Genomic DNA, 26,455 nt, shown 5'->3' with positions numbered 1-26,455 from the left:
AGGTAGCCTAGAGCCTGAGGAAGCAGATAAGGCTACTTTTCATTGAGTGTCAGGAGTAGTTCCTTTAGGAAGCAGGTGGAACTGAGGGGGATGACTTGCATTATTTATTAAGCCAACACAGGAATACATTTGGCTCTGTATTTGTGCAGTTCCATCAGCTTCCCAAAAAAAATACTCCCTTCATCTGGATAAAAGACTGCCTATGATTTAAGCTCTGATGATTGTAAAATTTCATCAAAATCCCTTCAGTAGTTTATGTACAAGAGAGTAAAAACATCCACACATCTCGAAATTTCTAGTTATAGATTTAGTAGTGTGCTTATGGATAACTAACTTCTGATCTCTCTACATTTCACTGCAAAATTAGAGGCATGTCCATTTCTGACTATTTTAAACATGAAATGTTGCATAATATGACATCAGCTTAGCCATAACTGCATTTTAGGAAACTTTGATGAAAGATTTTTATATAAAAAGATGTTTATCTTGTTAAAATAATCTCTTTTGACTAATTTAATTGTTTGTAAAGTTTATAAAAGGATGTCATTTCACATACAATTATTATGTGTACTTAAAAAGTATATTCTATATGAACTCAGTAGTTATTTTATTCTTTTAAAGATATGATTGTTGAATCTAGATTTTATCATGGACATACTAGATTCCACCCACAGTTTTGCCTACAGAACACCCCCTGCATGTTTCACCTGCATCCTGAGGGGACTACCTCCTGCACATGAGTAAAAAGAAGCCTATACATATTTAAATCTGTATATTTATATGCTGTATGAGGCTACCAGTTTCATAAAAATCCATATATTCTATACTGTACAGGGAATTATTATTATTTCTAAGTAATTTATCTTTCAGTAAAAATATAGACACATCCTATAGACATGTATGAATAAAAACTACATGTGTATACTATTTAGTAAGTCCTACCTATCTAGAATCTAGAACATTCAAAATCCTCTCAATAGCACATTTAACAGATTTTCATTCAAGATCCAGTAAATACATCTCAACAGTCCAGACAAAACATCGTTGCATCTAAAAATAAACATCAAAATAAAACGATGCAAATGCACTCGCAACCGACTCGCGATAATTGAAGCTAATTTCTACAAGAACACCATTAAATTAGGTCCAAAACAATAAAAAACTTTTCTACCGCACTTTCGAGTGACTCATAAAGCATATTGCAGACAGATGTAGGCTTCAGCAAGATAATTACAAGACTTTAAACGTAAACATTGATAAATAAACTTACATGTATTTTTGGCAGCGAAACCCAACGCGAGATCGTCAAAATCCTTCGAAAAAATACACTTTCACACTCACAAAAACCAAGAAAACACAACAGGAATAAAGTAATCACACATTACACCCACGATTACAACCTTTCACGTCCATTTTGTGCGATAATTTCAATTAATTATTTACATTTGTAATCACATGTTAGAAAACACTGAATTTGAACGAGTGTATTTTCGTTTTTGAGATGAAGTGGAATGAACACTATGCATCACTCGCGACGTGAATCCGCGAGACGATATATAGTTGCAATTTATGTAGCTAACTGAACAATAATAAAGATAGATTCATAAAACGCAGCGGGCAAAGTGGCGAATACCAAACGCGAAGGGCGAAAAGCTTAGAAAAGTTGAATGAATCGAGATTGGGGTTGCTAGATTATTTTTCTGTATTTCTACCACGAAGTAGAGCCTTCGATGGTAGTTTTCTCTGGGTTCAATAGAAAGTGGATTTGTGTGAGTAAGTTTAGTAACGTTATAATGTGATGTGCTTGGAGTTACATTACATAGTTTCATTAAGTACTTCTTTATTCCAGTATTCACTTTCTGTTATGAAGGAACCTATAAAAAAAATATTTAACTTTTACATGGTAGCTGTTAGTTGAGCGAGTACAAAAGTGGAAGACTGAACTAAACGCTAGTTAAGCTGGGTTTGCTACTGCAGAAATTATATGGATACAAAAATTTCATGATTTGTGATACAATTGTTTATGAAAATTACTCTTTTCAACACAAGCTAATACATATTTTCAGGAATATTTTATATTAAAAATACGTGACAAAAGAAAAACATATTGCACGTGAATACGTTGGTTGTTCAATTTTCTCATTTCGTATCAACTTTATACCTATTTGGTAGAAAAAATGTAGGGTTGGCAACAAAAATGGCGCTGCTGTAGCAAAACAAAAAAACTTCAAAAAGAAAGCTCTGCGTTACGTTGTACGCAAACTAATATAGCAAATCAATATACTATAGTTCGGCCATTCAGAGAATGCGTTCCTGACACGTCGCGATTGAACTGACGACGTAACTTTGCAATGGCGTTGCAGTTACGATAAAAATATTTTTGCTGGTTGTTTACCGTTTTAACAATTGAGGAGCATTAAAACAACATTATTATATCAATAATCAATGAATGTTATTACGTCGTCAGTTCAATCGCGACGTGTCAGGAACGCATTCTCTGAATGGCCGAACTATAAATGTTGAAATAAAATAATTACTCTTTTTTTTGTTATTTAGTTATATCCCAACATTTTTTTAACCATTCGTTTACCAATGTCGATTAAGAAAGAATAAAGAATGCTTCTGAAGTTTTTAAACATCTTATAATACTACCTAACTTAATTTCTATGTACTACAAAATTGAAGTATGGAGATGTTATTTTCAGGAACTACTGGGCCTATTTAATTAAATTGATGTAGACCACTTTTCATCCAGGTGCATGGAGTAGTACCATAGGACACTGGTGGAACCGCTAGCGGAAGCTAGTTTAATTGAACAGTAAAACTTGCTTATTATATTTACCTAATGCTTTTGCCATACATAATGGACCATCAGAATTATGGATCCTGTATAGCTATTAAAAGATAAAGTAAAATATTGCCAACAATGTTAAAAATAGTTGTACCAACAATGTTAGAAATTGTCAGCTACCGATTCATTCAAGTAGTAGATCATTGTAAATAGTAAAAATTTTATTAAATGTTCAACCACAACCCTCATTAATGTGAAATCTGAGGTGAAATCTATGTAAACAGTCATTTTCATTCTAATGCCCAGAGGGTAGAAAAATGTTGTGACAAAATGCTAAAGGATATGTAGTAAATAAAAAAAAACTTTATAAAGGCTCACATTACAACTTTATTGCGAAATTTATGCTTAAATTAGTATGTACACGCACTTCATGGGTCCAAAACACCGAAAATCCACAAAAAGAGGTTATAGTATTTATCTTGTCGAAACTGTGGCCTCCTTTCGCGCAGCATCTTGTAACAACTGGGTATCAACTTCGTCGGCGGGCAGCTGCACGTAACGAACCACAGAACCTCGGATAAAACAGTTTTTTACTGATAACATGTGAGGATATTTCTCCGGATCAATGACGCTTATATCAGACAACTTTATATTCAAGTATTGGTCAACTGAATGTAACGTGCCACATATACTAAGGTCGTTCTTCAATTCCACTACCACATCTTTGCCGACGAGTGATTTAAAGAAAGAATAGAACAACATTTTTGTTTATTTTGCTACGAAAACTTTTAAACCGCCTCGATTCGGCTTGGATTGCTTGGAATCTGATGTCACTTGTTGTCACTTGTCACTGTCAATTCTTGTAAAAGCCATAGATGTAGAGAAAGCTTACTAACCAACAGGTTAAAAATATTTTCATCAATCTATTTAGGCGAGTCCGTAGTACATAAATTGTATAAATAGATTTTATAAACAATGCAGTTTAGTCGAATGTTGCTTTTACGATTATGTTTTAACATTACGTAAGGAAGATAAGAAAAATAATGAGATAGGTGGAAATGGGAGAAGTTCAAACAACAAGGGTTAGACTCTTTATGAAAGAAGGTAATCAGTAAGGCCTAAACTCAGGATGAACTGAGGAAGTAAATCAGGATGTTGAAGAGAATATTTTTTACTCATTTATTTTTTACAAAATGACCTTATCAGTCACAATAAATTACATCACTCAATAAATATTTATCAAAGACAAAACGATATTTTATTAATCGATCAATTCGACTAAAAAACGCCGTGTAAGGCCCACCACCAAACAGCTATCGTACAGCACTACGCCACGGTTAACAAATGGCGTCCCGTCTTTTGTTTTGTTAACTGTATCAATAAAAAGTAGAGTAGTATTATTGGTTTTTATTATTCCTCAACTTAAGCATTATAGTGTTTGTACTTAGATTATTTAAGATTATTACCGACCTGAAAATAGTTAACTCGCGTATTAGTATTTATTAAGACATAACCTATAAATTAAGTGCCGATAAAATGACAACCACGGAAGAAACTACCGAAATTGTAAGTAATTGTCACCATGTAAAAGTAAATAACTGCACGTTTCGAATGTCATGTTTAAAGCGCTGACCAGCACCCCAAATAAGAGCATAAAATGGCATCAAAGATAATTCGTTGGTTATAAAGTTTTCCTGATTATGACAACTTTTTTATGAAGCTCTACTCTTCCCTTAAAATTTTTCCATCAAAAGATTTAACTAGCTGTCAGAAAATACAGTTATCTATAATTCTAGACTACAACTCCGCCCCTAAGACGACCCACTGACCCATATAACAATTAGGCCTAAGTTACCGACAACATGCGAAACTTGTACGGCAAAACTCATAGTAAACAGTAGTTATAAGAAAAATTACGTAAATGTTGTCGGGAACTTGGGCCTTAGTTTTTTACTGTAAACACTTTAACTTAAGTCAATATTTCTGTATTCACCTTATCAAACAGGACTGGGGAAACGAAAGGTTAAGCCGAGCCCAACGTGCAGTAGAAGCCAACACTTACGATGTGGACTCCTGGTCTCTCCTCATCCGTGAGGCTCAAACGAGGCCCATCAATGAGGTCCGGCCCATGTATGAGAAGTTAATCACTGCGTTTCCGACAACGGGCCGGTATTGGAAGATTTATATTGAACAGGAGGTTGGTATATCATTATTCTGTATTTCTCGAATAATATAATAAAGAGGAAAGATTTTTTTGTTTATTTGTACACAAAGGGCTCCACTATCGAACTAAACTGAAGCACTCTGCCCTGGTAACATTGGCAATATTTTATACTTGTACTGGTGGTATTTTGCAAAGGACACAGCTGAAACTGTGCGGTAACTATTAGTCTTCAATAAATCTACACTAATATTATAAAGCTGAAGAGTTTGTTTGTTTGAACGCACTAATCTCAGGAACTACTGGTCCGATTTGAAAATTTCTTTCAGTGTTAGATAGCCCATTTATCGAGGAAGGCTATAGGCTACTTTTTATCCCGTGGGAAGTAGTTCGCAAGGGAACCGCTGGCAGAAGCTAGTAACATTATAAACTTGCACTTAACTTTGCACCCAGATGAAATTTAGTCTATAGCCTTCCTTGATAAACAGGCTATCCAACTCAGTCTTTTTCTATGCCTCTTTACTTTAAGTAACTACTTTGGTAACGCCTACCATACATTGCCATGACCAACAAGAAGGCGCCTGACAGACCTTCCTCATTAGATCTCTGATATCACTCTTTCCTCAACCATAACATAATTGTCAACTTTCTTTTGTTTTCTTTTACAGATGAAAGCAAGGAATTTCGAAAAAGTGGAAAAGGTTAGTAAATTATAGCGTAAGTTGTTTAAAAATAAAAGTATTTATTGAGTTTACTGTGATATTTTAGGCTTATAAAGTTAATAAAGATTATAGGTGAGAGTAAAATAAAATATTACTCTGCTAACTTCTCAATTTTTAGAAGGATGGTTCTCAAAATTGTCGCAAGACAGTGTTATGTAAGTTAGAATATATTGAAAATAAAACGGAAACAATTGAATATAATCTTTTTTTTCGGATAGGGATAATGTGTTCAGACATTTCGGAGGCGAGTTTTTTAATGTAAATGTTGAAATAAAAATAGTAAAAAAATCTTTAATTACCTTTACAATTTTTTTTTTCAATTATTCAAAAACATTTGCAAAGAAAGCTCGCTTTTGAGATGTAAAAAACCCTTTGCGTGAAATCCTTACCTATCATAATCCTATTTATGTATTTATTTACCAAATATTTAACACACCACTCTTAGATTTTTAATTTCGTTAGTTTTTTGGGATAAAATACATTAAAAATCAATAAATAATAATACATATACTGGGTAATTAATGAGATCAATATTTCACCATGTTAAAGTATTTATATACCAATTCATTTTGATTTTTACGCATATGTGTAAAGAGAACAAGGTATATTATTATGATTCTACCGTTGATATTCCTTGAGTAAAAAATGGGTAAAATTTTCTCAAACATACAAATTAATTAGAAGAAAAATCTCCTCATAGCAGTCAGGTAAGTTTTCCCCCTAAGGGCAGATCTACAAAAGTAAGTATAATTGAAAACTTCTGTATTTATTCACTCTGAATACACTGCTGAATATAGGGCTCTCCCAAAATATACCGACTTCTTAGGGTGCGTCCACATCTGGCGAATGCGCCGCGAATGCGCCGCGAATGCGCAGCACGCGAGCCGATCGCGAGCTGTCCGCGAGCTGCGCGCGTGCAGTCACTGCAATAGTTCGGTGCGCCTCTTTAGCGCAACTCACGCAAGGCTCGTATAGAGCGCGCGATCTGCGCGCAATCAGTTCTCGCCCCAGTTCCGTATATTGGCTCAGTACTATCGAAGATGGCAGACGTCGCGCGCCGCCTGCGCGCCGCTCGCGTGCGGCGCCTAGGTCGCGCGCGAGCTGCGCGCGGGCGGCGCAGAAGCGGCGCACGAACAAAAATGCACGCGCGCAGCTCGCGGACAGCTCGCGATCGGCTCGCGTGCTGCGCATTCGCGGCGCATTCGCCAGATGTGGACGCACCCTTAGACTTATAATATATGTTGTTTCTCACGAAAGCAGGTGAGCCATACTTGTGTGTGTAAATGTACCTACATATGCGAAAATCAAACTCTCCTAACTGTGAGGTTTGTGGCAAGAAAGAGGACATACAGCATGTGTTGGTGGAATGTGTCCGATACGCGGATAAAAGAAATGCACTTCTCAAATGGATGAAGTTGTCTGCAATGGATGTTGGAGTGTTCCATGGCATTTTGGCTAATCCTGCATCAAAAGCAGCAAAATTGCTGTATACTTTTTTACTATAGTAATTTAGTTAACAAATATTTGGAGCTTAAATTTTTTGTGTTATTTAGGTTTCTTATTATTAGTTTAGGAAGTAAGTCCATATGTTTATAGAAGTACAATGGGACTGACATCGTCGCTTATTGTGTACAAAAATCCCTTAAATAAAGAAGATTTATAAAAAAAAAAAAATGTACCTACATGCACCTTAGTGCCTAGTACGAGTTTTGCATGTAAACTTTCTCGATGCGTAACTTATCATATAACTTAATGACGTAGCATTAATTTTAGAACTGTTTATTTAAGGGAACAAATATAATGACCACCATAAAATGCTTTGATACCCTTAGTTTTGTAACCAGAAATATCTACTGAACACCAGAAAAATAAAGTCTAAAAATGTAATAGTACCAGCTATTTTAGTCACGACTTCACTTTAAATTGTATTCGACCACCAAATTTAGTAAATGATCACCAACTCTTGACGACCAAATTAATGTATTATTTTTGCCTAAATAAGTCACTGTGATTGCCATAAAATGTAGGCTTATTACCAAATAAAGTATTATGATGCCATATTAAGTTATGTGTCCGGCTTGCAATGCATGCGTGAGTGTCAGTATGACGAGTGACAGGGGAAAATGGAATAAAATGACATATTGCACCGACCCCAAGTAAAATTGGGAACAGGGCAGGAGAAAGAAGTAGAAGAATGTGTTTCTCAATACACTCCCTCGAAAACACACTCTTATCGCACTGTTTAGTTAGAGGCATGCAATAGACAATTTTCCACCCTAGTGCAGAAAAAGGGTTCCCATAATCTTATTACATTAATTGTATCAGGCCGAACTTATTTTTTTGGAGTCAGTTTACTTAAACAGGATAGCAAGATGTAAAAACTTTGATTATCATTTTATATTAAAACGCTAGTATAATTTTGATGATCATTTACTACTTTTGGGATAACAATGATTTATTTGGACTCATTTTGCTTAAATAGGATAGCAGAATTTAAAAACTTTGGTTATAATCTTACATTAAAATGGTGGTTTAATTTTGGTGATCATTTACTATTTTTGGCTTACGCATGATTTATTTTGGAGTAATTTCACTTAAATAGGATGGAAAAGTGTTAAAACTTTGGTTATAGTTTTACATTAAAATGCGAGTTTCATTTTGGTGATCATTTACTATTTTTGTCTGCTATTTGTTACTATATCTGGTGATCAGTTAAACATAAGCCTTTATTTAATGAAAGCTGTCGTCGACACTTGGTTGCATTATAAACGCGCTCACTTGTGAAATAGTAAACGTCTTTATCCGGAAAAATGAATGAACGTGCTATATTCTAATCATGTGATTGTAGCATACGACTCTTTACTTCAGCCAAGTTATAATTGCGTATCGAGCGCGTAAACTTACAAAACTCTTGAATCAGCACTCTTCTCGACACAGCGACTTGACCACTACTGAGCGTTCCCGAGCTTACGCATACAAACACAAAGTACATTTACACACACAAGTATGGCTCACCTGCTTTCGTGAGAGACATCATGTTTACCGTTGGATGCTAATTTACAGTTACCAATTTAATTCTCATCTTCTTCGAGAAGATTACTTTCTCATCCTTATGGAAAATAAGTCTTATCTCTTTCTTTGGAATTTGTCACGTTTCCTAATGCCTAACCTTAAGAGAGCCAAAGGTTTTGGTATAAATTTCTTACGATACTTCAATATTAGACGCGGGGTAACTACAAATTTGTCTTATGGAGAAGAATCTTTTCTTATAAAGAATAGTTGGATAGGTTACCATCAGTCCACTCTTAAATTCAGGTTCACCAAGAACATAAACGTGTTTTCGTAAAACTACTGTACCTACTATGAATTTTCGCGTCCAATTTTCAAAGTTAGCAGTCGTTTTAATAAAACATAAAACAATTTTATTATGTTGTCCGTAACTTGGGCTTTAACCATCCACCAAGTCTTCTGGGTATAGTATACGGTAGTAGCCCATATTCAGCAGTGGTTCAAAAGCCGATACTCGCATTAGAGTAGGCACTTCACTGAAGGTAAACATTCTTGATAGGATTTTGAAAAAAAAAAAAAAAACTACTGCTTAAAACAATGATTCAATTGCATGGGGAACAGAATGACATCGGAGATGCCATAACGGAAATCTTCTAGAAAGTAGAGTCGCCAAAATTGTAATACTTAAAATCGTTAACAGATGTCTCAAGAATGCCCAATACCTCGTAACTGGTAGTTTTGATCACGCCCACTGTAAGTATTTGACCTGAAAACGGGCGGCGCCTGTCCTACCTGCCTTATTGAACCTCTAATTTTTCCTTCATCCCTGTTCCACTTATTTAGGAAATGTTATTATTATATTTACATACTTTTTTTTTTTTATAATTAGTCTTCTCAAGATTGTTTACCTTTGGTGATGCCTACTGAGATAGAGTATATATGATGACATGTTACCATTTTCGTCGAACAGTTGTTCCAGCGGTGTTTAATGAAAATCCTCAACATTGAGCTATGGAGGCTGTATCTCAATTATGTGAAGGAAACCAAGTGCATGCTGCCTACTTACAAGTACGTATATTTCTTTACTAATCCTATAAATATTGTAACAGCGAAAATAAGGGTCGGTTCATATCTGACGGAAAATGCGTCGAGCGTATCGTAAATGTATGATCGTCGCACTAACGCATCATCGGTTAGGTGTGAATGATTGAATGTTTTATCGTATATTTGTCTGTTTTGGCGTTACGCGACCGAAAAAATGCGACGTAGGTATGTTCCGTCAGATATGAACCTACCCTAACTCTGTTTTGTCTGTCTGTTCGTCTTTAAAGTCTACGCAGATAGTCTAGTCTAGAGTCTCAGAATAAAACTAGGTACACTGTTTATCCAAGTACCTACAGGAATTATATAGTATAGTTCCCTCGGGACGCGGATGAAACCGCGGGCGGAAGCTAATCTAGGTATTTATTTTACTCGCTGGTTTTGAATGACTACATCTATCAGGTTTTCCAATAAAAAGACCATGTCTAAAATTGGTTTCCTAAAACACTAAGTATGTAGCAGTCGTAGTCACAACTCCACGTCCGAGGCCGTCAGGCGGATTTGAGAATACTCAGAGTCTGAGTGTCTGACAAGCCCTAGTGTCTGAGTCTCTGACACTAGGGCTTGTTAGGTGATTAAACCTGCAGCTCACTCGATAAGAAGAAGACTCAATCTGCAAATTATACCTAATTTAAGACCCCATTTTCTAGGGAAAAAATGGCCCAGGCGTATGATTTTGCTCTCGACAAAATTGGTTTGGACATCCACGCGTACCCAATATGGAATGACTACATAACGTTTCTGAAGAGTGTAGAAGCCGTCGGATCTTATGCGGAAAACCAGAAGATTTCTGCTGTCAGAAAGGTAATAGATCATTAGCATACAGAACAAAATGACGAGCGGAGATGTCATAGCATAAAGTAGCGCTCCTTATTACAGGCGTACAGGAGGACAAGGACCGTTACTGGCTACGCCTTTATATGCCGTCTTCGGAACTCGTCCATTTTTTGTTTTAGGAACCCGAACGCCTTGGTAGTTTACTCTGATCTTTTTGGTCACATCCACTGTACGTATTTAACCTAGAAGAAACGCGTTTGACCTACCTGTGTTATGGCATCTTCGTTTATCTTTTCTTTCTCCTTGACAAAGAGTCTTTTTAATGTTAAGAACCTTTTTAATGTCTCCTTTTATGTGCAAGTATGATTATGGATAATGGTTACACGCCTTAGGCCCAAGTTCACCGACAACATAAATAACAGTTATCTTAAAACAGTTGTTTACTATGATGATTTTTTTCGTCCAATTTTCGGAATAAATTAAGAAAAACGTACGTTTATTTTGTCGAACTTGACCTTAATCTTTGTTTACTCAACCCGTGCGGCTATTACTTAGCCGCGAGCTCAAGTTAGTTCTCTTAAAAAAAAAAACTTGTATTTCAGGTATATCAAAGAGCGGTGATCACCCCCATTATTGGAATAGAAACTCTATGGAAAGACTACATAGCGTTTGAACAGAGCATCAATACTATTATTGGTAAGTATATACTCTTTTATTCAGATGCATGTGTGTGTACTAAATGAGATATGCATCGAGAGGAAGACAGGAGGAGAATGAATGGTTCCCTGAAACATGCAATCTTCTTAGGGTCCGAAAAAAAATATTCGCCGCTTTGTGAGATTCAGAACCTTTTTCGTAAATAGTAAAAACCGACTTCACAAAACACTAAAAGGGAAATAATAAAACTTGACATGACTGGAAGTCGGTGTTTATTTATTACTCTTTATTTTGCCAACGGCTTCTAGAGCCCTGTCAAGAGTTATTATTTTCCATTCAGTGGTTTGTACATGATTCTAGCGACCCGCCCCGGTTTTGCACGGGTCCAATGCTATTTAATGGTTATTATTATTCATATAAACCTTCCTCTGCAATCACTTTACATATTAAAAAAAACGCATTAAAATCCATTGCGTAGTTTTGAACATGATATTAATATCCAACAGCCGAACGTATGGCAATGGAGCGATCTCGAGAGTACATGAACGCGCGCCGCGTAGCAAAAGAATTAGAAACAGTGACTAGAGGCCTGAACAGGAACATGCCAGCCACGCCACCTACTGCTGACCGAGAAGAAATGAAACAGGTACGCCAAACTTTATGTCGTCACAAAACTTACCCCCGCACTCAGGGACATGTAATGATTACTTTATGTCGTCACAAAACTTACCCCCGCACTCAGGGACATGTAATGATTACTTTATGTCGTCACAAAACTTACCCCCGCACTCAGGGACATGAAATGATTACTTTATGTCGTCACAAAACTTACCCCCGCACTCAGGGACATGTAATGATTACTTTATGTCGTCACAAAACTTACCCCCGCACTCAGGGACATGTAATGATTACTTTATGTCGTCACAAAACTTACCCCCGCACTCAGGGACATGTAATGATTACTTTATGTCGTCACAAAACTTACCCCCGCACTCAGGGACATGAAATGATTACTTTATGTCGTCACAAAACTTACCCCCGCACTCAGGGACATGTAATGATTACTTTATGTCGTCACAAAACTTACCCCCGCACTCAGGGACATGTAATGATTACTTTATGTCGTCACAAAACTTACCCCCGCACTCAGGGACATGTAATGATTACTTTATGTCGTCACAAAACTTACCCCCGCACTCAGGGACATGTAATGATTACTTTATGTCGTCACAAAACTTACCCCCGCACTCAGGGACATGTAATGATTACTTTATGTCGTCACAAAACTTACCCCCGCACTCAGGGACATGTAATGATTACTTTATGTCGTCACAAAACTTACCCCCGCACTCAGGGACATGTAATGATTACTTTATGTCGTCACAAAACTTACCCCCGCACTCAGGGACATGTAATGATTACTTTATGTCGTCACAAAACTTACCCCCGCACTCAGGGACATGTAATGATTACTTAAATCACTCCTTAGTGGCAGATTCTCATGGAAATTCTGCACTAAGGAACGGCTTAAGTAACCGTTAAATGTCTCTGAGTGTGTCCATTAGGTTGCATGTAGCTTGCGCAAGTCACTGCGCAGAAATCGGTTTCAAAGATCATTGGATACCATAATTTATTAACAGCTTACCATCATTTGCTTAGCCTAGAGGTATATTCCTAACTATGTTGGGATTTTGGGGTCGGCTTCCAGTCTAACCGGTTGCAGCTTAGTACCTCCTTTGTAAGACTGGTTGTCAGATTTTCTAGCTTCTGACTACTCAAAACGATTGCCAAAGATGTTTAACTGCCAGGTAGGACCCACCAATTTAACGTGCCTTCTGAAACATTGAGAATTTGTCGGTCCTGTGCCTGATCTCTCTCCGGTGGTTTCGCATTGTCGTCCCATCGCGCTATGAGAGTGAAGGAATAGTGAGTGCACCTGTGTCCAAGCAAATGCTTGTGCACTACAATATGTTTTGCGCAGCTGGCTGGTCTCTTTGTATGAGAACCGGCCTTTCACGCCATGATTATTATTCTTTAAAAATAAATATTTCCAGGTGGAATTATGGAAGAAATACATAACCTGGGAGCGCTCAAATCCTCTACGTTCTGAAGACACGGCACTAGTGGCTCGTCGTGTCATGTTTGCCATAGAACAGTGTCTGCTGTGCTTGGCTCATCATCCTGATGTATGGCATCAGGCTGCTCAGTTCCTGGATCATTCTGCAAAGCTTCTGCAGGAAAAAGGGGTGAGTTACCTATCTGTTTGTAAGCCTTGGGGTGTGTTGCTTGACTTTTGATTTTTTTATGAGATGAATGGTAAGTTTCACTTGTTTGATGAGGGTATTACTTCTTGTATTCGGATAAAGGACAATGCTATTCTTTGTATGGAAGTTGGGCTCAAGAGTTGCCCACAGTAACTGCATAGTGTATTATGTTCCATAGGCTTATAATAGGTCCCAGACCGAAATATTTCGAAATCTATCCCAGAAGTGCTGAGAAAAACTGGTTTGACTCTTATTCAATACTACGAAAAATATGCTTACGAACTCTTAACTATTCCACTTTTATTACCTTAATTGAAATGCATTATAATATTAATCGACAAATACGAGGTATTGAAAGAGATTTTTTTTTACCGACTTCAAAAAATGGAGGAGTTTCTCAGTTCGTTTGTATTCTTTTTACGTAAGTACGTGCATAACTCCGTCGTTTACCAACCGATTTAAACAATCATTTTATTGTTTAAAAGGATTTAATTTCCAAATAGTTCCAGGGTCCAGGGTCTGGTGATAGAAACCTTAAAACATTATGGAACTCTCGGAAATTGTAAGCACATATCGAATAAAAACTTGTCAATCGGGTATATGTCTCCGACACCACAAAACTGTGGAGGTTAAGACCTGACCTGACGATGGAGATGACAGTGAGACGAGGGAACTCCTCAACGGTATCTATTTACTACCTCGTGTTTGAGCTTATTTTATTCGTCTTGATAAGATTTTTCCATTGCCATTAAGGATATTAATTGCATGACGCTACTCGAACTTAGGACTGATTGTGGTAGATAGAGACTGAAAAGCAAGAGAAACAACAATTACCTTTAAACGTCTATTTCTGTTTTTTTTTTATCCTGTTAACAGTGAAACCACTATCTATCTGAATGTTATTTCAAGAAAAGAGGTTGTTAGGTTTGTGGCTGCTTAAAATGGCTTGCTAACAATGGCTGGCTAACATTAGAACTGGTTTTTCTCGGGACCTCTGCGACCGATTTCAAAAATATTTGGATTCCGTCTTAAGAGTGAAGTAAAAAACCTATTCTAACCATTCCCACTACTGGGCAAATGGCTTGGGCTTCATAAAGTGACTGTTCAAGTTTAACATTTGAACCGGTTTTTCTCGGGACCTCTGGGACCGATTTCCAAAATATTTGGATTTCGTGTTAACAGTGCAGCAAAGAACCTATTTCGACCACTTTCACTACTGGGCAAATGGCTCAGGCTTTGTTAAGTGACTATCTATGGAGAACATTTGAACCGGTTTTTCTCGGGACCTCTGGGACCGACTTCAAAAATATTTGGATTTCGTGTTCAGAGTGCACTATGGAACCTATTTTAACAATTTCCACTACTGGGCAAATGGCTTGGGCTTTATTAATTGACTGTTCAAGTTTGACATTAGAACCAGTTTTTCTCGGGACTTCTGGGACCGATTTCCAAAATATTTGGATTTCGTGATAACAGTGAAGTAAAGAACCTATTCTAACCATTCCCACTACTGGGCAAATGGCTTGGGCTTTATAAAGTGACTGTTCAAGTTTAACATTTGAACCGGTTTTTCTCGGGACCTCTGGGACCGATTTCAAAAATATTTGGATTTCGTGATAACAGTGAAGTAAAGAACCTATTCTAACCATTCCCACTACTGGGCAAATGGCTTGGGCTTTATAAAGTGACTGTTCAAGTTTAACATTTGAACCGGTTTTTCTCGGGACCTCTGGGACCGATTTCAAAAATATTTGGATTCCGTCTTAAGAGTGAAGTAAAGAACCTATTCTAACCATTCCCACTACTGGGCAAATGGCTTGGACTTTATAAAGTGACTGATCAAGTTTAACATTTGAACCGGTTTTTCTCGGGACCTCTGGGACCGATTTCAAAAATATTTGGATTTCGTGTTCAGAGTGCACTATGGAACCAGCTGAAACTACTCCCACTGCTGGGCAAACTTTGAGCCCACACCCTGGCATTGTCCTTTTTAACATTAATTTGCCTAGTTTCATCAAAATCCGTTCAGACATTTTCGCTTGGAGGAGTAATAAATACGCCTGCACACACTCCCGGCGAAGGAAGGTAAGTTTTTGTTAATAGAAGATGAGCGTTACCCATCCATTTGTAGACCAGGAGATGTTGCTTTACTTTTGGACTTTTTTGAAAAAATAGGCTTGAGAGAGTACTTTTGTTAATCGAGGTGGTATGCCAAGCGTTCCCACCATACAACTGACTGTTATTCAGTCACAGGAACAACTTCACACCCGCATATTAATATGAAGAAAGTCTCTATACTTTATGTTCTTGCGTGGTCCAGGACTCGAACGCAGCTGGCCTGTTCTCGGACGAGGCGGCGGCGGTGTACGAGCGTGCGATTAGCGGCCCGCTCAAGCAGAGTACACTGTTGCATTTCGCTCATGCCGAACACTATGAACAGAACAATAGGCCATAGTCTTTTCAAAGAAGACCATAGTCTTTTCGTAGTAGACTACAGTCTTTTCATAGTAGACTACAGTCTTTTCAAAGTACTCTATAGTCTTTTGAAACTGTACTATAGTCTTTTCATAGTAGACTATAGTCTTTTTAAAGTAGGCTATGGTCTTTTTTTTTATTTTGATATTGCGTCGTGCAGGACTCGAAAGAGGGGCGTCGTTCGGCGTGTTCTCTTCTATATTTATATTATCTATGTCCTGACTCCCGATATATATTATTATTTTACCTCGTCCAGGACTCGAACGCGGCTCGCCTGTTCTCGGACGAGGCGGCGGCGGTGTACGAGAGGGCGACTAGCGGCCCGCTCAAGCAAAGCACACTGTTGCATTTCGCACATGCTGACTATGAACTGAACAAAAGACTATAGTTTTTTCAAAGTAGACTATAGTCTTTTCATAGTAGACTATAGCCTTTTCAAAGAAGACTATCTTTATTTTAAGCCTTTTTTTATTTTTAAGTTTGCGTCGTGCAGGACTTGAAAGTGTCTTTCGGCGCGTCCTCTTCTATATTTATATAATCTATGTCTCGATATATATTATGTTTTTACCTCGTCCAGGACTCGAACGCAGCTCGGCTGTTCTCGGACGAGGCGGCGGCGGTGTACGAGCGGGCGACTAGCGGCCCGCTCAAGCAGAGTACTCTGTTGCATTTCATAGTGGACTACAGTCTTTTCACAGTAGACTGTAGTCTTTTTTGTGTCGTGCAGGACTCGAAAGAGGGGCGTCGTTCGGCGCGTTCTCTTCTATCTATGCTGTATATGCCCCTATATATTAATGTTATATTTTACCTCGTCCAGGACTCGAACGCAGCTCGGCTGTTCTCGGACGAGGCGGCGGCGGTGTACGAGCGGGCGACTAGCGGCCCGCTCAAGCAGAGTACTCTGTTGCATTTCGCACATGCTGATTATGAAGAGAGTAGACTGCATTATAATAAGGTGAGTATTACCTTAATACCAAAATTCATTTATTTAGAAACATTTTTCGCAAAAATTGCAGGTTTATATAGCGATATACATTTCTATCTTCTTCTTATCGAGTGAGCTGCAGGTTTAATCACCTAACAAGCCCTAGTGTCAGAGTTTACGCAAATCTGCCTGACGGCCTCTGACGTGGAATGTAATTTCTCTGATTTTCTCTAAATTGGGAAAAAAATAAATGTTGTATGGTTGCAACCTTACCAAAAAAAGTCGTGGTGGCCTAGTGGGTAAAGGACCAACCTCTCAAGTATGAGGGCGCGGGTTCGATCCCAGGACAGGCAAGTACCAATGCAACTGTTCTAAGTTTGTATGTACTTTCTAAGTATATCTTAGACACCACTGACTGTGTTTCGGATGGCACGTTAAACTGTAGGTCCCGGCTGTCATTGAACATCCTTGGCAGTCGTTACGGGTAGTCAGAAGCCAGTAAGTCTGACACCAGTCTAACTAAGGGGTATCGGGTTGCCCGGGTAACTGGGTTGAGGAGGTCAGATAGGCAGTCGCTTCTCGTAAAGCACTGGTACTCAGCTGAATCCGGTTAGACTGGAAGCCGACCTCAACATGATTGGGAAAAAGGCTCGGAGGTATGGTATGGTTGCAACCTTATTTATTTATTTATTGAAAACCACCTAGAATATTTATTACATCATATATTCCATTTTATTAGGCATTTAACTAAAGAACTACCTTGATGTGATTTTTAGGGTTTAAGAAATATTTTTTTACAGATGATGTATTATTGTTACCGCTATAACAAGAAATATTGAAAACTAAGATAAATTAATATGTTTCCCATACAACAAATTAGACATTTTATAGATAATGCTACAGTACCCTTTGCAATGGTTATTTAAAGTTGTTTTCGTGTTTTTTCTCTAAGGTACACCAAGTATACACTCGGTATTTGGACAGTGAGGACATTGACCCCACGCTAGCATATGTGCAGTACATGAAGTTCGCGCGGAGGGCGGAGGGTATCAAGTCTGCTAGGACTGTCTTCAAGAGGGCAAGAGAGGACCCACGGTGAGGAAATATTAGTTATACTAGCTTCTACCGCGTTCCCTGGTAACTACTTTAGGCACCCGGATAAAATGTCTTCAGCCTTCTTCGATAAATGGGTTATCCAACGATGAAAGATGGCCTGGGTTTAAAGTTGCTTGAGAGGACCCGAGGTAAGGAAATATTAGTAACTAGCTTTTTCCAGTGATTTCACCCGCGTATTAAAGAAAATTCTTTTCGCACCTGGATAAAAAGAAGCCAGTAAACTTTCTCGATAAATAGTCTATCTAACACTGAAAGAATTTTGACACATCGGCCTTGTAGTAGTTAGTGTTAAAATAAAACAAACTATGTATTCAGCTTTATAATATTAGTAAGTATATACTGGATGCGTTCCTGCGGTTTCACCTGCGTCCATACCCGGATAAAATATGTCACAAACAAAATATTTTTGTTCATTACATTAGTACAAGTATTTTTATTGTTATTTTACGTCTGTTCTTTGATAAATTATTTCAACAATTTATCGGACGTATTTTTGTTTTGTTTGAATTTTTTTTTCTGATATATTTTTCCACAAGAACTTATGTGACGGAAAAACCCATCACTTTTGGTTTCACATGTGTCGTTCATATCTGGCAGATACAATGGGCAGCCGTTGTCTGGCAGACAGCATTAACTATAGGATATACAACGTTATTTTTTGTTTATGCGAAACCTAATACACCTATCTAGTATTTTTATGTAAAGAATCTATGTACGAAATTTCAAAACCGTATCATGAAAAATCACAAAGTTATAAGCTTGTTAAGTTACAGGACTGTCCGTAAAAATACATAATCACCACAAAACGCACACATGCCGCGCGACGCGATAGCACTGTGCGCTCGCGCCCGCTATGAACTCGCCGTGACCGCCGTTGTGCGAGAATAAATACCTATTTGTGGTGTCCAACATTCAAAGTTTTTTAGATAATTTTGGGAAAAAGTATAACATGGTGTAAAAACTATTGGAATCGATTCAGTTACTGATTCTGAACAAACTATATTCAGGTTTCGCACAAACAAAAAATAACGTTGTATAACTGACACTTTAATAAAATCCACCACTTTCTTCCTCAGGTCCCGTTACCACGTATTCGTAGCAGCCGCTTTAATGGAGTACTATTGCTCCAAAGACAAGAACATAGCGTTCCGTATCTTCGAGCTCGGCTTGAAGAAGTTCTCGCACATACCCGAGTACGTGCTGTGCTACATCGACTATCTGTCGCATCTTAACGGTGAGTTTTGTACATAAATATGTGTTTAGAAGTAAGTTAATTTTTTTGTAGCATTGATTAAGGTGAAGGCTTCCAGCGAAGCAGGTTCAAATATAAAATGTTTTAATTTGTTATTATTCGCTTTTATAATATACTCAAAATAATGTCTGATCATTTTCTTTTACTCCGAAAATTCTTCAAGTCCATCGAAATTCCTTTCCGTAGTTATAAAACATAGCATATTATGATACTCGGGAAGAGTGTAGCTTTCCAACAGTGAAATAAATTTTCAAGTCGGTTCAGTAGTCTTTGAGTTCATTCATTACAAACATACATACACAGAAATACGAATCTTTTTTTCAAAATAATACTTTTATTAGTGGATTTCGATATACATTTGAATTGAGCTTTTTCCCGCATTTTCACCTACGTGCAAAATTCAATTACCTACTTTTAAATATAAAAAAAATAGACCCTCAAATATGATACATTTATTAATATCTGTACGTAATTCCATTATAACTTTTCTCATCTTTCTCAGAGGACAACAACACCCGGGTCCTATTCGAGCGAGTGCTATCATCAGGCAGTTTGAAACCAGAGAGTCAGGTTGACATATGGAACCGGTTCCTGGAGTTCGAGTCCAATATCGGAGACCTGGTCAGCATTGTCAAGGTCGAGAAGAGGAGGCAGGCTGTGCTGGAGAAGGTTGGTCTAGTTTTAAGAAGAATATAATGTGACTAGCAGTTACTTAACTATGTTGAGGTTGGCTTCGATTCTGAGCACCAGCTGAGTACCAGTGTTTTACACGGAGCAACTGCCTATCTGATCTCTTCAATCCGGTGGCCCGGTCTACCTGATACCCCTTGGTAAGACTGGTTGTCAGATGTTCTGGCTTCTGATTACCCGTAACGACTGGCAAAGATGTTCAAATGACAGTCGTGACCCACCAATTTATTTTGCCTTCCGAAACACGGAAGAGCTCATCATGACAAGATGGTCACCAATCCAAGAGCTGACCGCATTGCTTAACTTTATTATCCGTCGAACGACCCTTGACGTTCTTCTTTAGCCACGAGCTCTTCGGAGACACATCGTTTTTAAATATGTTCGCTGCATTTGCTCGCAATATAGTCCAAAATTGCTAATAAAAAAATCAATGCAGTTTAGATATGTTTATTAACTTTGTTTTTATTTTACAGATAAAAGAGTTTGAAGGCAAGGAGACAGCTCAACTGGTGGACAGATACAAGTTTCTGGACTTGTATCCTTGCAGCATTGCTGAGCTCAAATCCATTGGGTATACAGAGGTCAGTATGTATTCTATATCTTCACTAGATATTATTCATAATTTCTAGAGCAATCTGAGGTATTTTCTCTTTTTACTTTAGATGGATTTCAAGAAACTATCCCTTTAGATTTTCATACTAGAAATAGGAGCTTGACATAAGCTCCAAACAAATACCAAATTTAAAATATCCAAGAAAAAATACTCGAAACCGCTTTAATTTAAAAGATATTCTCAGAAACGTCAAATAAATTGTAATAATGTAATTTAGTATACTCAGGATCTATTTTGAAAATTTACCTTAGTCCAATTTATTCGGAGAAAAATGACCCAATGCTTCATGTTAGAGGTCATCATTTTCAAGTGACAGAGTGGTACGGGCAACGAATATAGTTGCGTACCATTGAGTTTACTCCCTATTTATAATAATTGATAATCTATTTGTTTATAACAGGTGGCATCAATGTCGAACAAATCCTGGGCTCTGGGCGGACCTTTAGCTGGCATATCGCCCGAACTAGCCGCCGTTATACTCGGACAGAAGTATGTACTATTTTATTTTAATATTAGCTGTTTTTCACGGTTTCGACCCCAGATAAAAAGTAGTCTGTATGTAATACATAATACAGAGTGTGTCGTTCACAACCACATTAAATCCTATCGCCTATACTTTATGATATTCTATGACGAATTGTAACAAAATAACCTAATCCATTCAGTGATTTAACCACACTAGTCATTTTTCATTTTTATAATTTACAACATCATCAGAGAAACTCTAAGTCCGAATTTCCTCAAAATGTTATCACAAAACTCCCTATTTCCTACAAAACAATAATGTGTGTGTTTGTTACAGAGATAACGACCCGAACAAAGACATAGCTCGTCCGGACACGAGTCAGATGATACCCTACAAGCCTAAAGTCAACCCGCTGCCCGGAGAACATCCTATACCAGGTAACAATTATTTATTAAAACGTGAACTTTCCAAAATTTTGTAACGGAAAATGGACAGATTGTATGGAATTTAGCTCAACTGAGACGTAAATTGTTCTTTTCTTACAATAATTGGTTCCCCTATATGATTGCTCAGGTTTCTCAAAGTGAGTTCACAAGTATAAGAGGTTCGCAGTTGACTTTTATTGTCTGCAACAAGTGTATAAATATATTAAGAAATCGTGCAGTAAACCCGACGAGACGCATTAGTAATTGGGTGGCGAAGCTACTAAGGTTTTTTTTTATTTCCAAATATATATTTTTACTAAACAGGGGTCCGTGAAATTGTTTTTAATTGTGAAAGTGATCCGTAACTGCAAAAAGTTTCAGAAACCCTGCCCTAGATATAGGATATCTATCGAATGACACTTTACGCGAAGTTCTTGGCTACGTGGTCCCATAAGATTTTGGCCAGTTTTTTTCCGAGTTTCCAAAAAAGATTTTTAATTTATTTTTTTAGGACAACCAACCAAAGGTTTTTTGTGTCAGTGTGTTTCTACCCTCATATAACTCGTCTATCTACCCTGTTCCCCAGGCGGCACGTTCCCGATGCCCCCGGCAGCAGCACACCTGTGCACGCTGATGCCGCCGCCGCCGTCCTACCGCGGCCCCTTCGTCGCCGTCGACCGACTCATGCAGCTCTTCAACAGGATCTCGCTGCCGGACAAGCGTGAGTATATAATAATAATTATTAACTATTGAACAATATATGTACTCAGTACACACAGAACACAGACATGGACCTAAAAAAAAGACTAATTTTAAGGTCAGTTGCACTATTTAATTTAACCAAACTTATACCATTTAGTTTAACCAGCCTTTGAATCACTAATTTGACCAATAGATGTAAATTTCACGGCTGGTTACCTTTATAGTTAACTGGTGCAACCGACCTTAAGAACCTCAGTTGAAAAAGTTAACATTTAAAAATGTAGAACTTATTAAGAGGCTCATAAAATATTTAAATAAATATGTATTCTAAAATATATAATTTTAAGCAGTATACTGAAAGCGCCGGCCGCTGCCATTCCGGTTTAACTAGAGCCTAACCGTCTTACCACAAAAACTTAAAGGTCAGTTTAAGACTTGTCTAAAAAAATATCAGATTATGACGTTGACATATGGTTCATTTTGCAGCCACAATTTTTTTAGACAAGTGTAAAACAGACGTTTAAGTTTTTTTAGTAAGGCCATAAGAGTTTCAGTGTCAAAGACCCATCAAGTTCTAATTATAAAACTTATCTAGACGATCACTACATCAATAAAACCAGAACAAAAACTGCATTACGAGTACTACTACCTACTTAGTACAATTGTAGAAAAACATATTTTAGGAATTTATTCCAATTCTATATTTGTAATACAATATGTATGTTTTGTTACCCAGCGCCCGCGCCGACGCAAGAGAACGGCTGCGACACGAAACTGTTCGACTTGGCGCGCTCAGTGCACTGGATAGTCGACGACGACGGCATCACTACTGTCGCTAGCAAGGTAACACATCATCATCTCCCGAGCCTCTTCAGTCTGGCTGTGACCTCTTCTTACACAGAGAAGAAATACGCGTTAATCACCATGTACGCGAGAGGAGGACTAGTGATATCAGACTTTAAAGGCCAGTTTTCCTTAAAGAAGATTTCCTTTACTTTCACTTAGTCATTGGTGACCACAATACACTTACAGCCAGTTTCTTAATCAAAAGTAAAAACTAAAGCAATGTCATAAAGTAAAAGTAACGGTCAAATTCGTTTTTTCAAGGCTAAAGTAACAGCAAAACTAATAGAAAAACTAATTTGACCGTTACTTTTATTTTATGACATTACTTTGGCTTTTACTTTTGATGAAGAAACTGGCTGTTAGAAAGTACATTATAACATAGAAAGTTATATTGGTACTAAATCGAATCATATAGTGACAGACACAGACCAACATTTTGTACCCATATTTTGACAACTTGGCATAGCAACTATAGGCTTAAAACTTTCACATTCATGAATTTTTAACATGAAAATCATTTATTTTGAGGTTTATCTCAAATAGACAGATGCGACTTACTATTTATAATTTGTAGTAATTATTTACTTGTAACGTTTATTTTTCTCCCAGGCTCGTCGAAGGAAAATGGGTGAGGATTCAGATGAGGAGGAGTTGGGCGTAGCGCCGCCCGCCAACGATATCTACCGCCAGAGACAACAGAAACGAGTTAAATAAACTCCTTCTTACATATTATACTATACAAAGTTTGTCCTACCTAATCATATTAAATTAAATACGTTAATTATAATATGTCGATTAACACAAAGAAAAAATACAAAAAAAGGATTTTTCCAACAAAATAAATACAATAAAAATGTGCGAGAATAACACCATTTAAAGTTAAATTTATTATCTACTTCTACAATGTACACACTATACATATATACAAACTTAGACTACTTATCTTTATACAAAACTAAAAATAAAATACTATATACAAAATATATATAAACATAAAACATAATATAAAAGAGCATCGATCAGGCGTCGAAGTATTCCTCCGCGTCACTGTCCTCCGGAAACGTGCCCAGAAGACTGGCTGCATTGCCACGTTGAATGGCAATGCTAATTCTTTGTCCAAAGAATAAGCCAGCCCTCTGGTCACGCGAAGCGTCGACAAGCCTTTTCGCGATGTCCTTGTAAAATAACCGCGAACTCGGGCCCCATGGTCCGAGCGTTTCGACCCCAAACGGCTCAAAAGTATAGTTCCCAATAAGGTTACTATACTTGCGCCGCTTGGTGGTCTCTGCAGAAGCAGCAGCCGCACCAGCATGACCTGCCGTGCAGGGAAGATGCGATGGCGCCAGGGTGTCGACGCACGTTGCATCCCACACCAAGGGCCTACCCAACTTCCATAGCAACAACGTCATACCATCTGGCCTCTTTCCATCGTCACGTACCAGTCCATTAGGCTCTAACACGGCTGGCACGACGGCGGTGGAAAGAGCACGATAATGTCGTTAATGCTGGCATGCCGTGCAATACGACCAGCACTTCTGCAGCACGACAGACCATGGTGCCCGAGGCTGTCGACGGCTTCACCGCAATGGCAGCGATGCGGAGCAACACAGGGAGCGCCTAACCGTAAGCATGTGGCGATGCGGAACGTTGTGTCATCCAGCATAGTGCCTATGCTAGATGACGGGATCGCCTGTAACCAGAGGCCCGACTCCCACTGAGCGTGCCCGTTTGTTGGCTGTGGGAGACAGCCAACAAACGGGCACGCTCAGCAGCACTATTACACGTATTTAAAAGATTATTCCGTATAGTACTACAGAGCGGCCCGTCCCATTGTCTCTGAGAGCAGCGGTTGCCGGGCAAATCCATATTGGGAGTAGCCATTTTCCAGGCATCCAGCGCCTCGGTCAAACACGGTACTTCAACATCAACCAGTGCAGAAGACAATATTTTTCTGGTTAATGTATCAGTACCGTGAACCGAGGAGAGGAATGCCGGTAAACTAACACTTGAAATTTTGCGGACGCCGAGACCTCCCATGCGTATTGGGAGTGCAGCTTGCTGCCAGGCTCGATCGTCCAAGGCCACATTGAGGATGGAGGTGAGGGTGCTTCTGATAATTTGATCAACTTTGTCCAAAACTTGTGGATGCTTCCATATATGTGAGGAGCGAAGAATATAAGTAAATTTTGGTCCGAAACAATAGTACCGAATCAAAGTGAAGGCCGAATGTATACTGATTTTGTATAATCTCTCTGAAACATCATTAAAATTTTGAATTTTCTCGGTAATATAACTGGTGAAGGACTCATCGAGAATATGTGATCCCAGGAGGCGAAGGGAACTTTTTTCTAGTACTGTCAAATTTGGAGCTATGGATTGGAATTTCGAAAAGACTTGTTGATTGTTATCAGGGATGAAGATTTCACATTTTGATAAATTTAGTTGTAAGCCAATCGAGTCGAATTTTTGTATTATCTAAAGTCGTCAGCTACAGTATCTGCGTCGCCTCCTAGGATCCCATCATCGAGGTACCACACATTAAATTTAGAATTTAGCTGTCGAATAATAGGGTTAATAGCCAAGCTGAAAATGGCAGGCCCCAGAGGATCACCTTGTTGACATCCGACGGCCGAATCTAGAACTTTGTCTTTATAGAGTAATTTAGTTGAACGTCTATAACACTGCCAAAGTTTTGGAATTTCATTTTTAACTTCCGTCAATAAGGTATCTCTATTTACGGAGTTAAAGGCGTTCCTAATGTCAACCTTAAGGATGACCTCGCCTTTCCCGCTATTTACATACGTGGAAAGGGCGTGTACCGCAGCCTCACAACCCCCCTTCGAGCCAAAACCTAGTTGTAAGGGCTGAAATTTGCTGGCCAGGGTTTCTTTGTAGTAGGCACAGCCAAACTTGACTGCGATACGGCGATATGTGAATCCCACGGCAATGGGACGGATGCCGCCATCTTTTTTACGCAGGGCACATAAATTGGCGCCATACAAAACGTCGATGACGGCTCCGTTCACATTGCCGGAGAGCATTAGGTTAATAAGGGCTGTCAGCTCCTTCAAAAGCGACTCACCAGCTTCCCCGGCGCTTGAGCACGTCAGATCCTTAAGGTGCTGCGGCGTCAAGCCGTCGAGGCCACCGGCAGAGCCGCTCCGGAAGGAGCCGACAGCAGCGCACAATTGGTTGGCTGTAATTGATAGGTAATCTGAGTCTGGGGGAGGAGGGTCGGGGAAGGAGAGGTCATCCGATGCTGCCGGGTGTTTACTCTCCAGAGCTGCAACAGTCTCTGGGGAGCACGGCGCAACCACATCACTACTGAAAAGAATTCTAGCGGCACCCCTTATATCACCTTCCCCTAATTTTTACTGTACATGATGCAAGAGTCCTTTATTAAACTGCGCTGTAAATTTTGGGTCAAAAGAAGTAGAAGGACTATAACAGTTCTCTTTAACTT

General features: G+C 38.5%; 2 protein-coding genes and 1 long non-coding RNA gene across 3 annotated transcripts in view; 1 reads left to right on the top strand and 2 right to left on the bottom strand.

Moving 5' to 3' along the window:
- LOC124643626 overlaps positions 1-1,640 on the bottom strand; it is a 51,496-nt gene extending 49,856 nt beyond the window's left edge. The window contains exon 1 of the long non-coding RNA XR_006985960.1: positions 1,271-1,640. This is a non-coding gene — a long non-coding RNA (uncharacterized LOC124643626). The remainder of the gene's footprint in view (positions 1-1,270) is intronic.
- A 1,518-nt stretch (positions 1,641-3,158) lies between these two features.
- On the bottom strand, positions 3,159-3,643 carry LOC124643722 (U6 snRNA-associated Sm-like protein LSm2). The gene has a single exon (XM_047182777.1). It carries the CDS (start codon positions 3,551-3,553, stop codon positions 3,266-3,268), a length of 288 nt encoding a protein of 95 aa, XP_047038733.1. The 5' UTR covers positions 3,554-3,643; the 3' UTR covers positions 3,159-3,265.
- Positions 3,644-4,109: 466 nt separating this feature from the next.
- Positions 4,110-23,856, top strand: LOC124643799 (protein suppressor of forked). The gene is made up of 18 exons (XM_047182894.1): positions 4,110-4,357; positions 4,797-4,988; positions 5,621-5,653; positions 9,654-9,751; positions 10,435-10,588; positions 11,164-11,257; positions 11,725-11,864; positions 13,273-13,464; positions 16,775-16,912; positions 17,835-17,977; positions 19,075-19,232; positions 19,753-19,919; positions 20,414-20,521; positions 20,954-21,042; positions 21,356-21,456; positions 22,031-22,165; positions 22,883-22,989; positions 23,602-23,856. Exons 1-18 carry the CDS (start codon positions 4,328-4,330, stop codon positions 23,704-23,706), a joined length of 2,184 nt encoding a protein of 727 aa, XP_047038850.1. The 5' UTR covers positions 4,110-4,327; the 3' UTR covers positions 23,707-23,856.
- Positions 23,857-26,455: the final 2,599 nt, after the last annotated feature.

The sequence above is a fragment of the Helicoverpa zea genome, chromosome 28 (assembly GCF_022581195.2).
Source record: "Helicoverpa zea isolate HzStark_Cry1AcR chromosome 28, ilHelZeax1.1, whole genome shotgun sequence".
NCBI lineage: Eukaryota > Metazoa > Arthropoda > Insecta > Lepidoptera > Noctuidae > Helicoverpa > Helicoverpa zea.
This window is presented reverse-complemented; position numbering and strand designations above follow the sequence as displayed.

Bases quoted from the DNA above. Each gene is read 5' to 3' on its own strand.
- LOC124643722 (XM_047182777.1), bottom strand. From the start codon at position 3,553: ATGTTGTTCTATTCTTTCTTTAAATCACTCGTCGGCAAAGATGTGGTA.
- LOC124643799 (XM_047182894.1), top strand. From the start codon at position 4,328: ATGACAACCACGGAAGAAACTACCGAAATT. The intron at 16,913-17,834 runs GTGAGTATTACC...TTTTTCTCTAAG, and splicing joins GTAGACTGCATTATAATAAG to GTACACCAAGTATACACTCG. The intron at 19,920-20,413 runs GTTGGTCTAGTT...TTTATTTTACAG, and splicing joins GGCAGGCTGTGCTGGAGAAG to ATAAAAGAGTTTGAAGGCAA.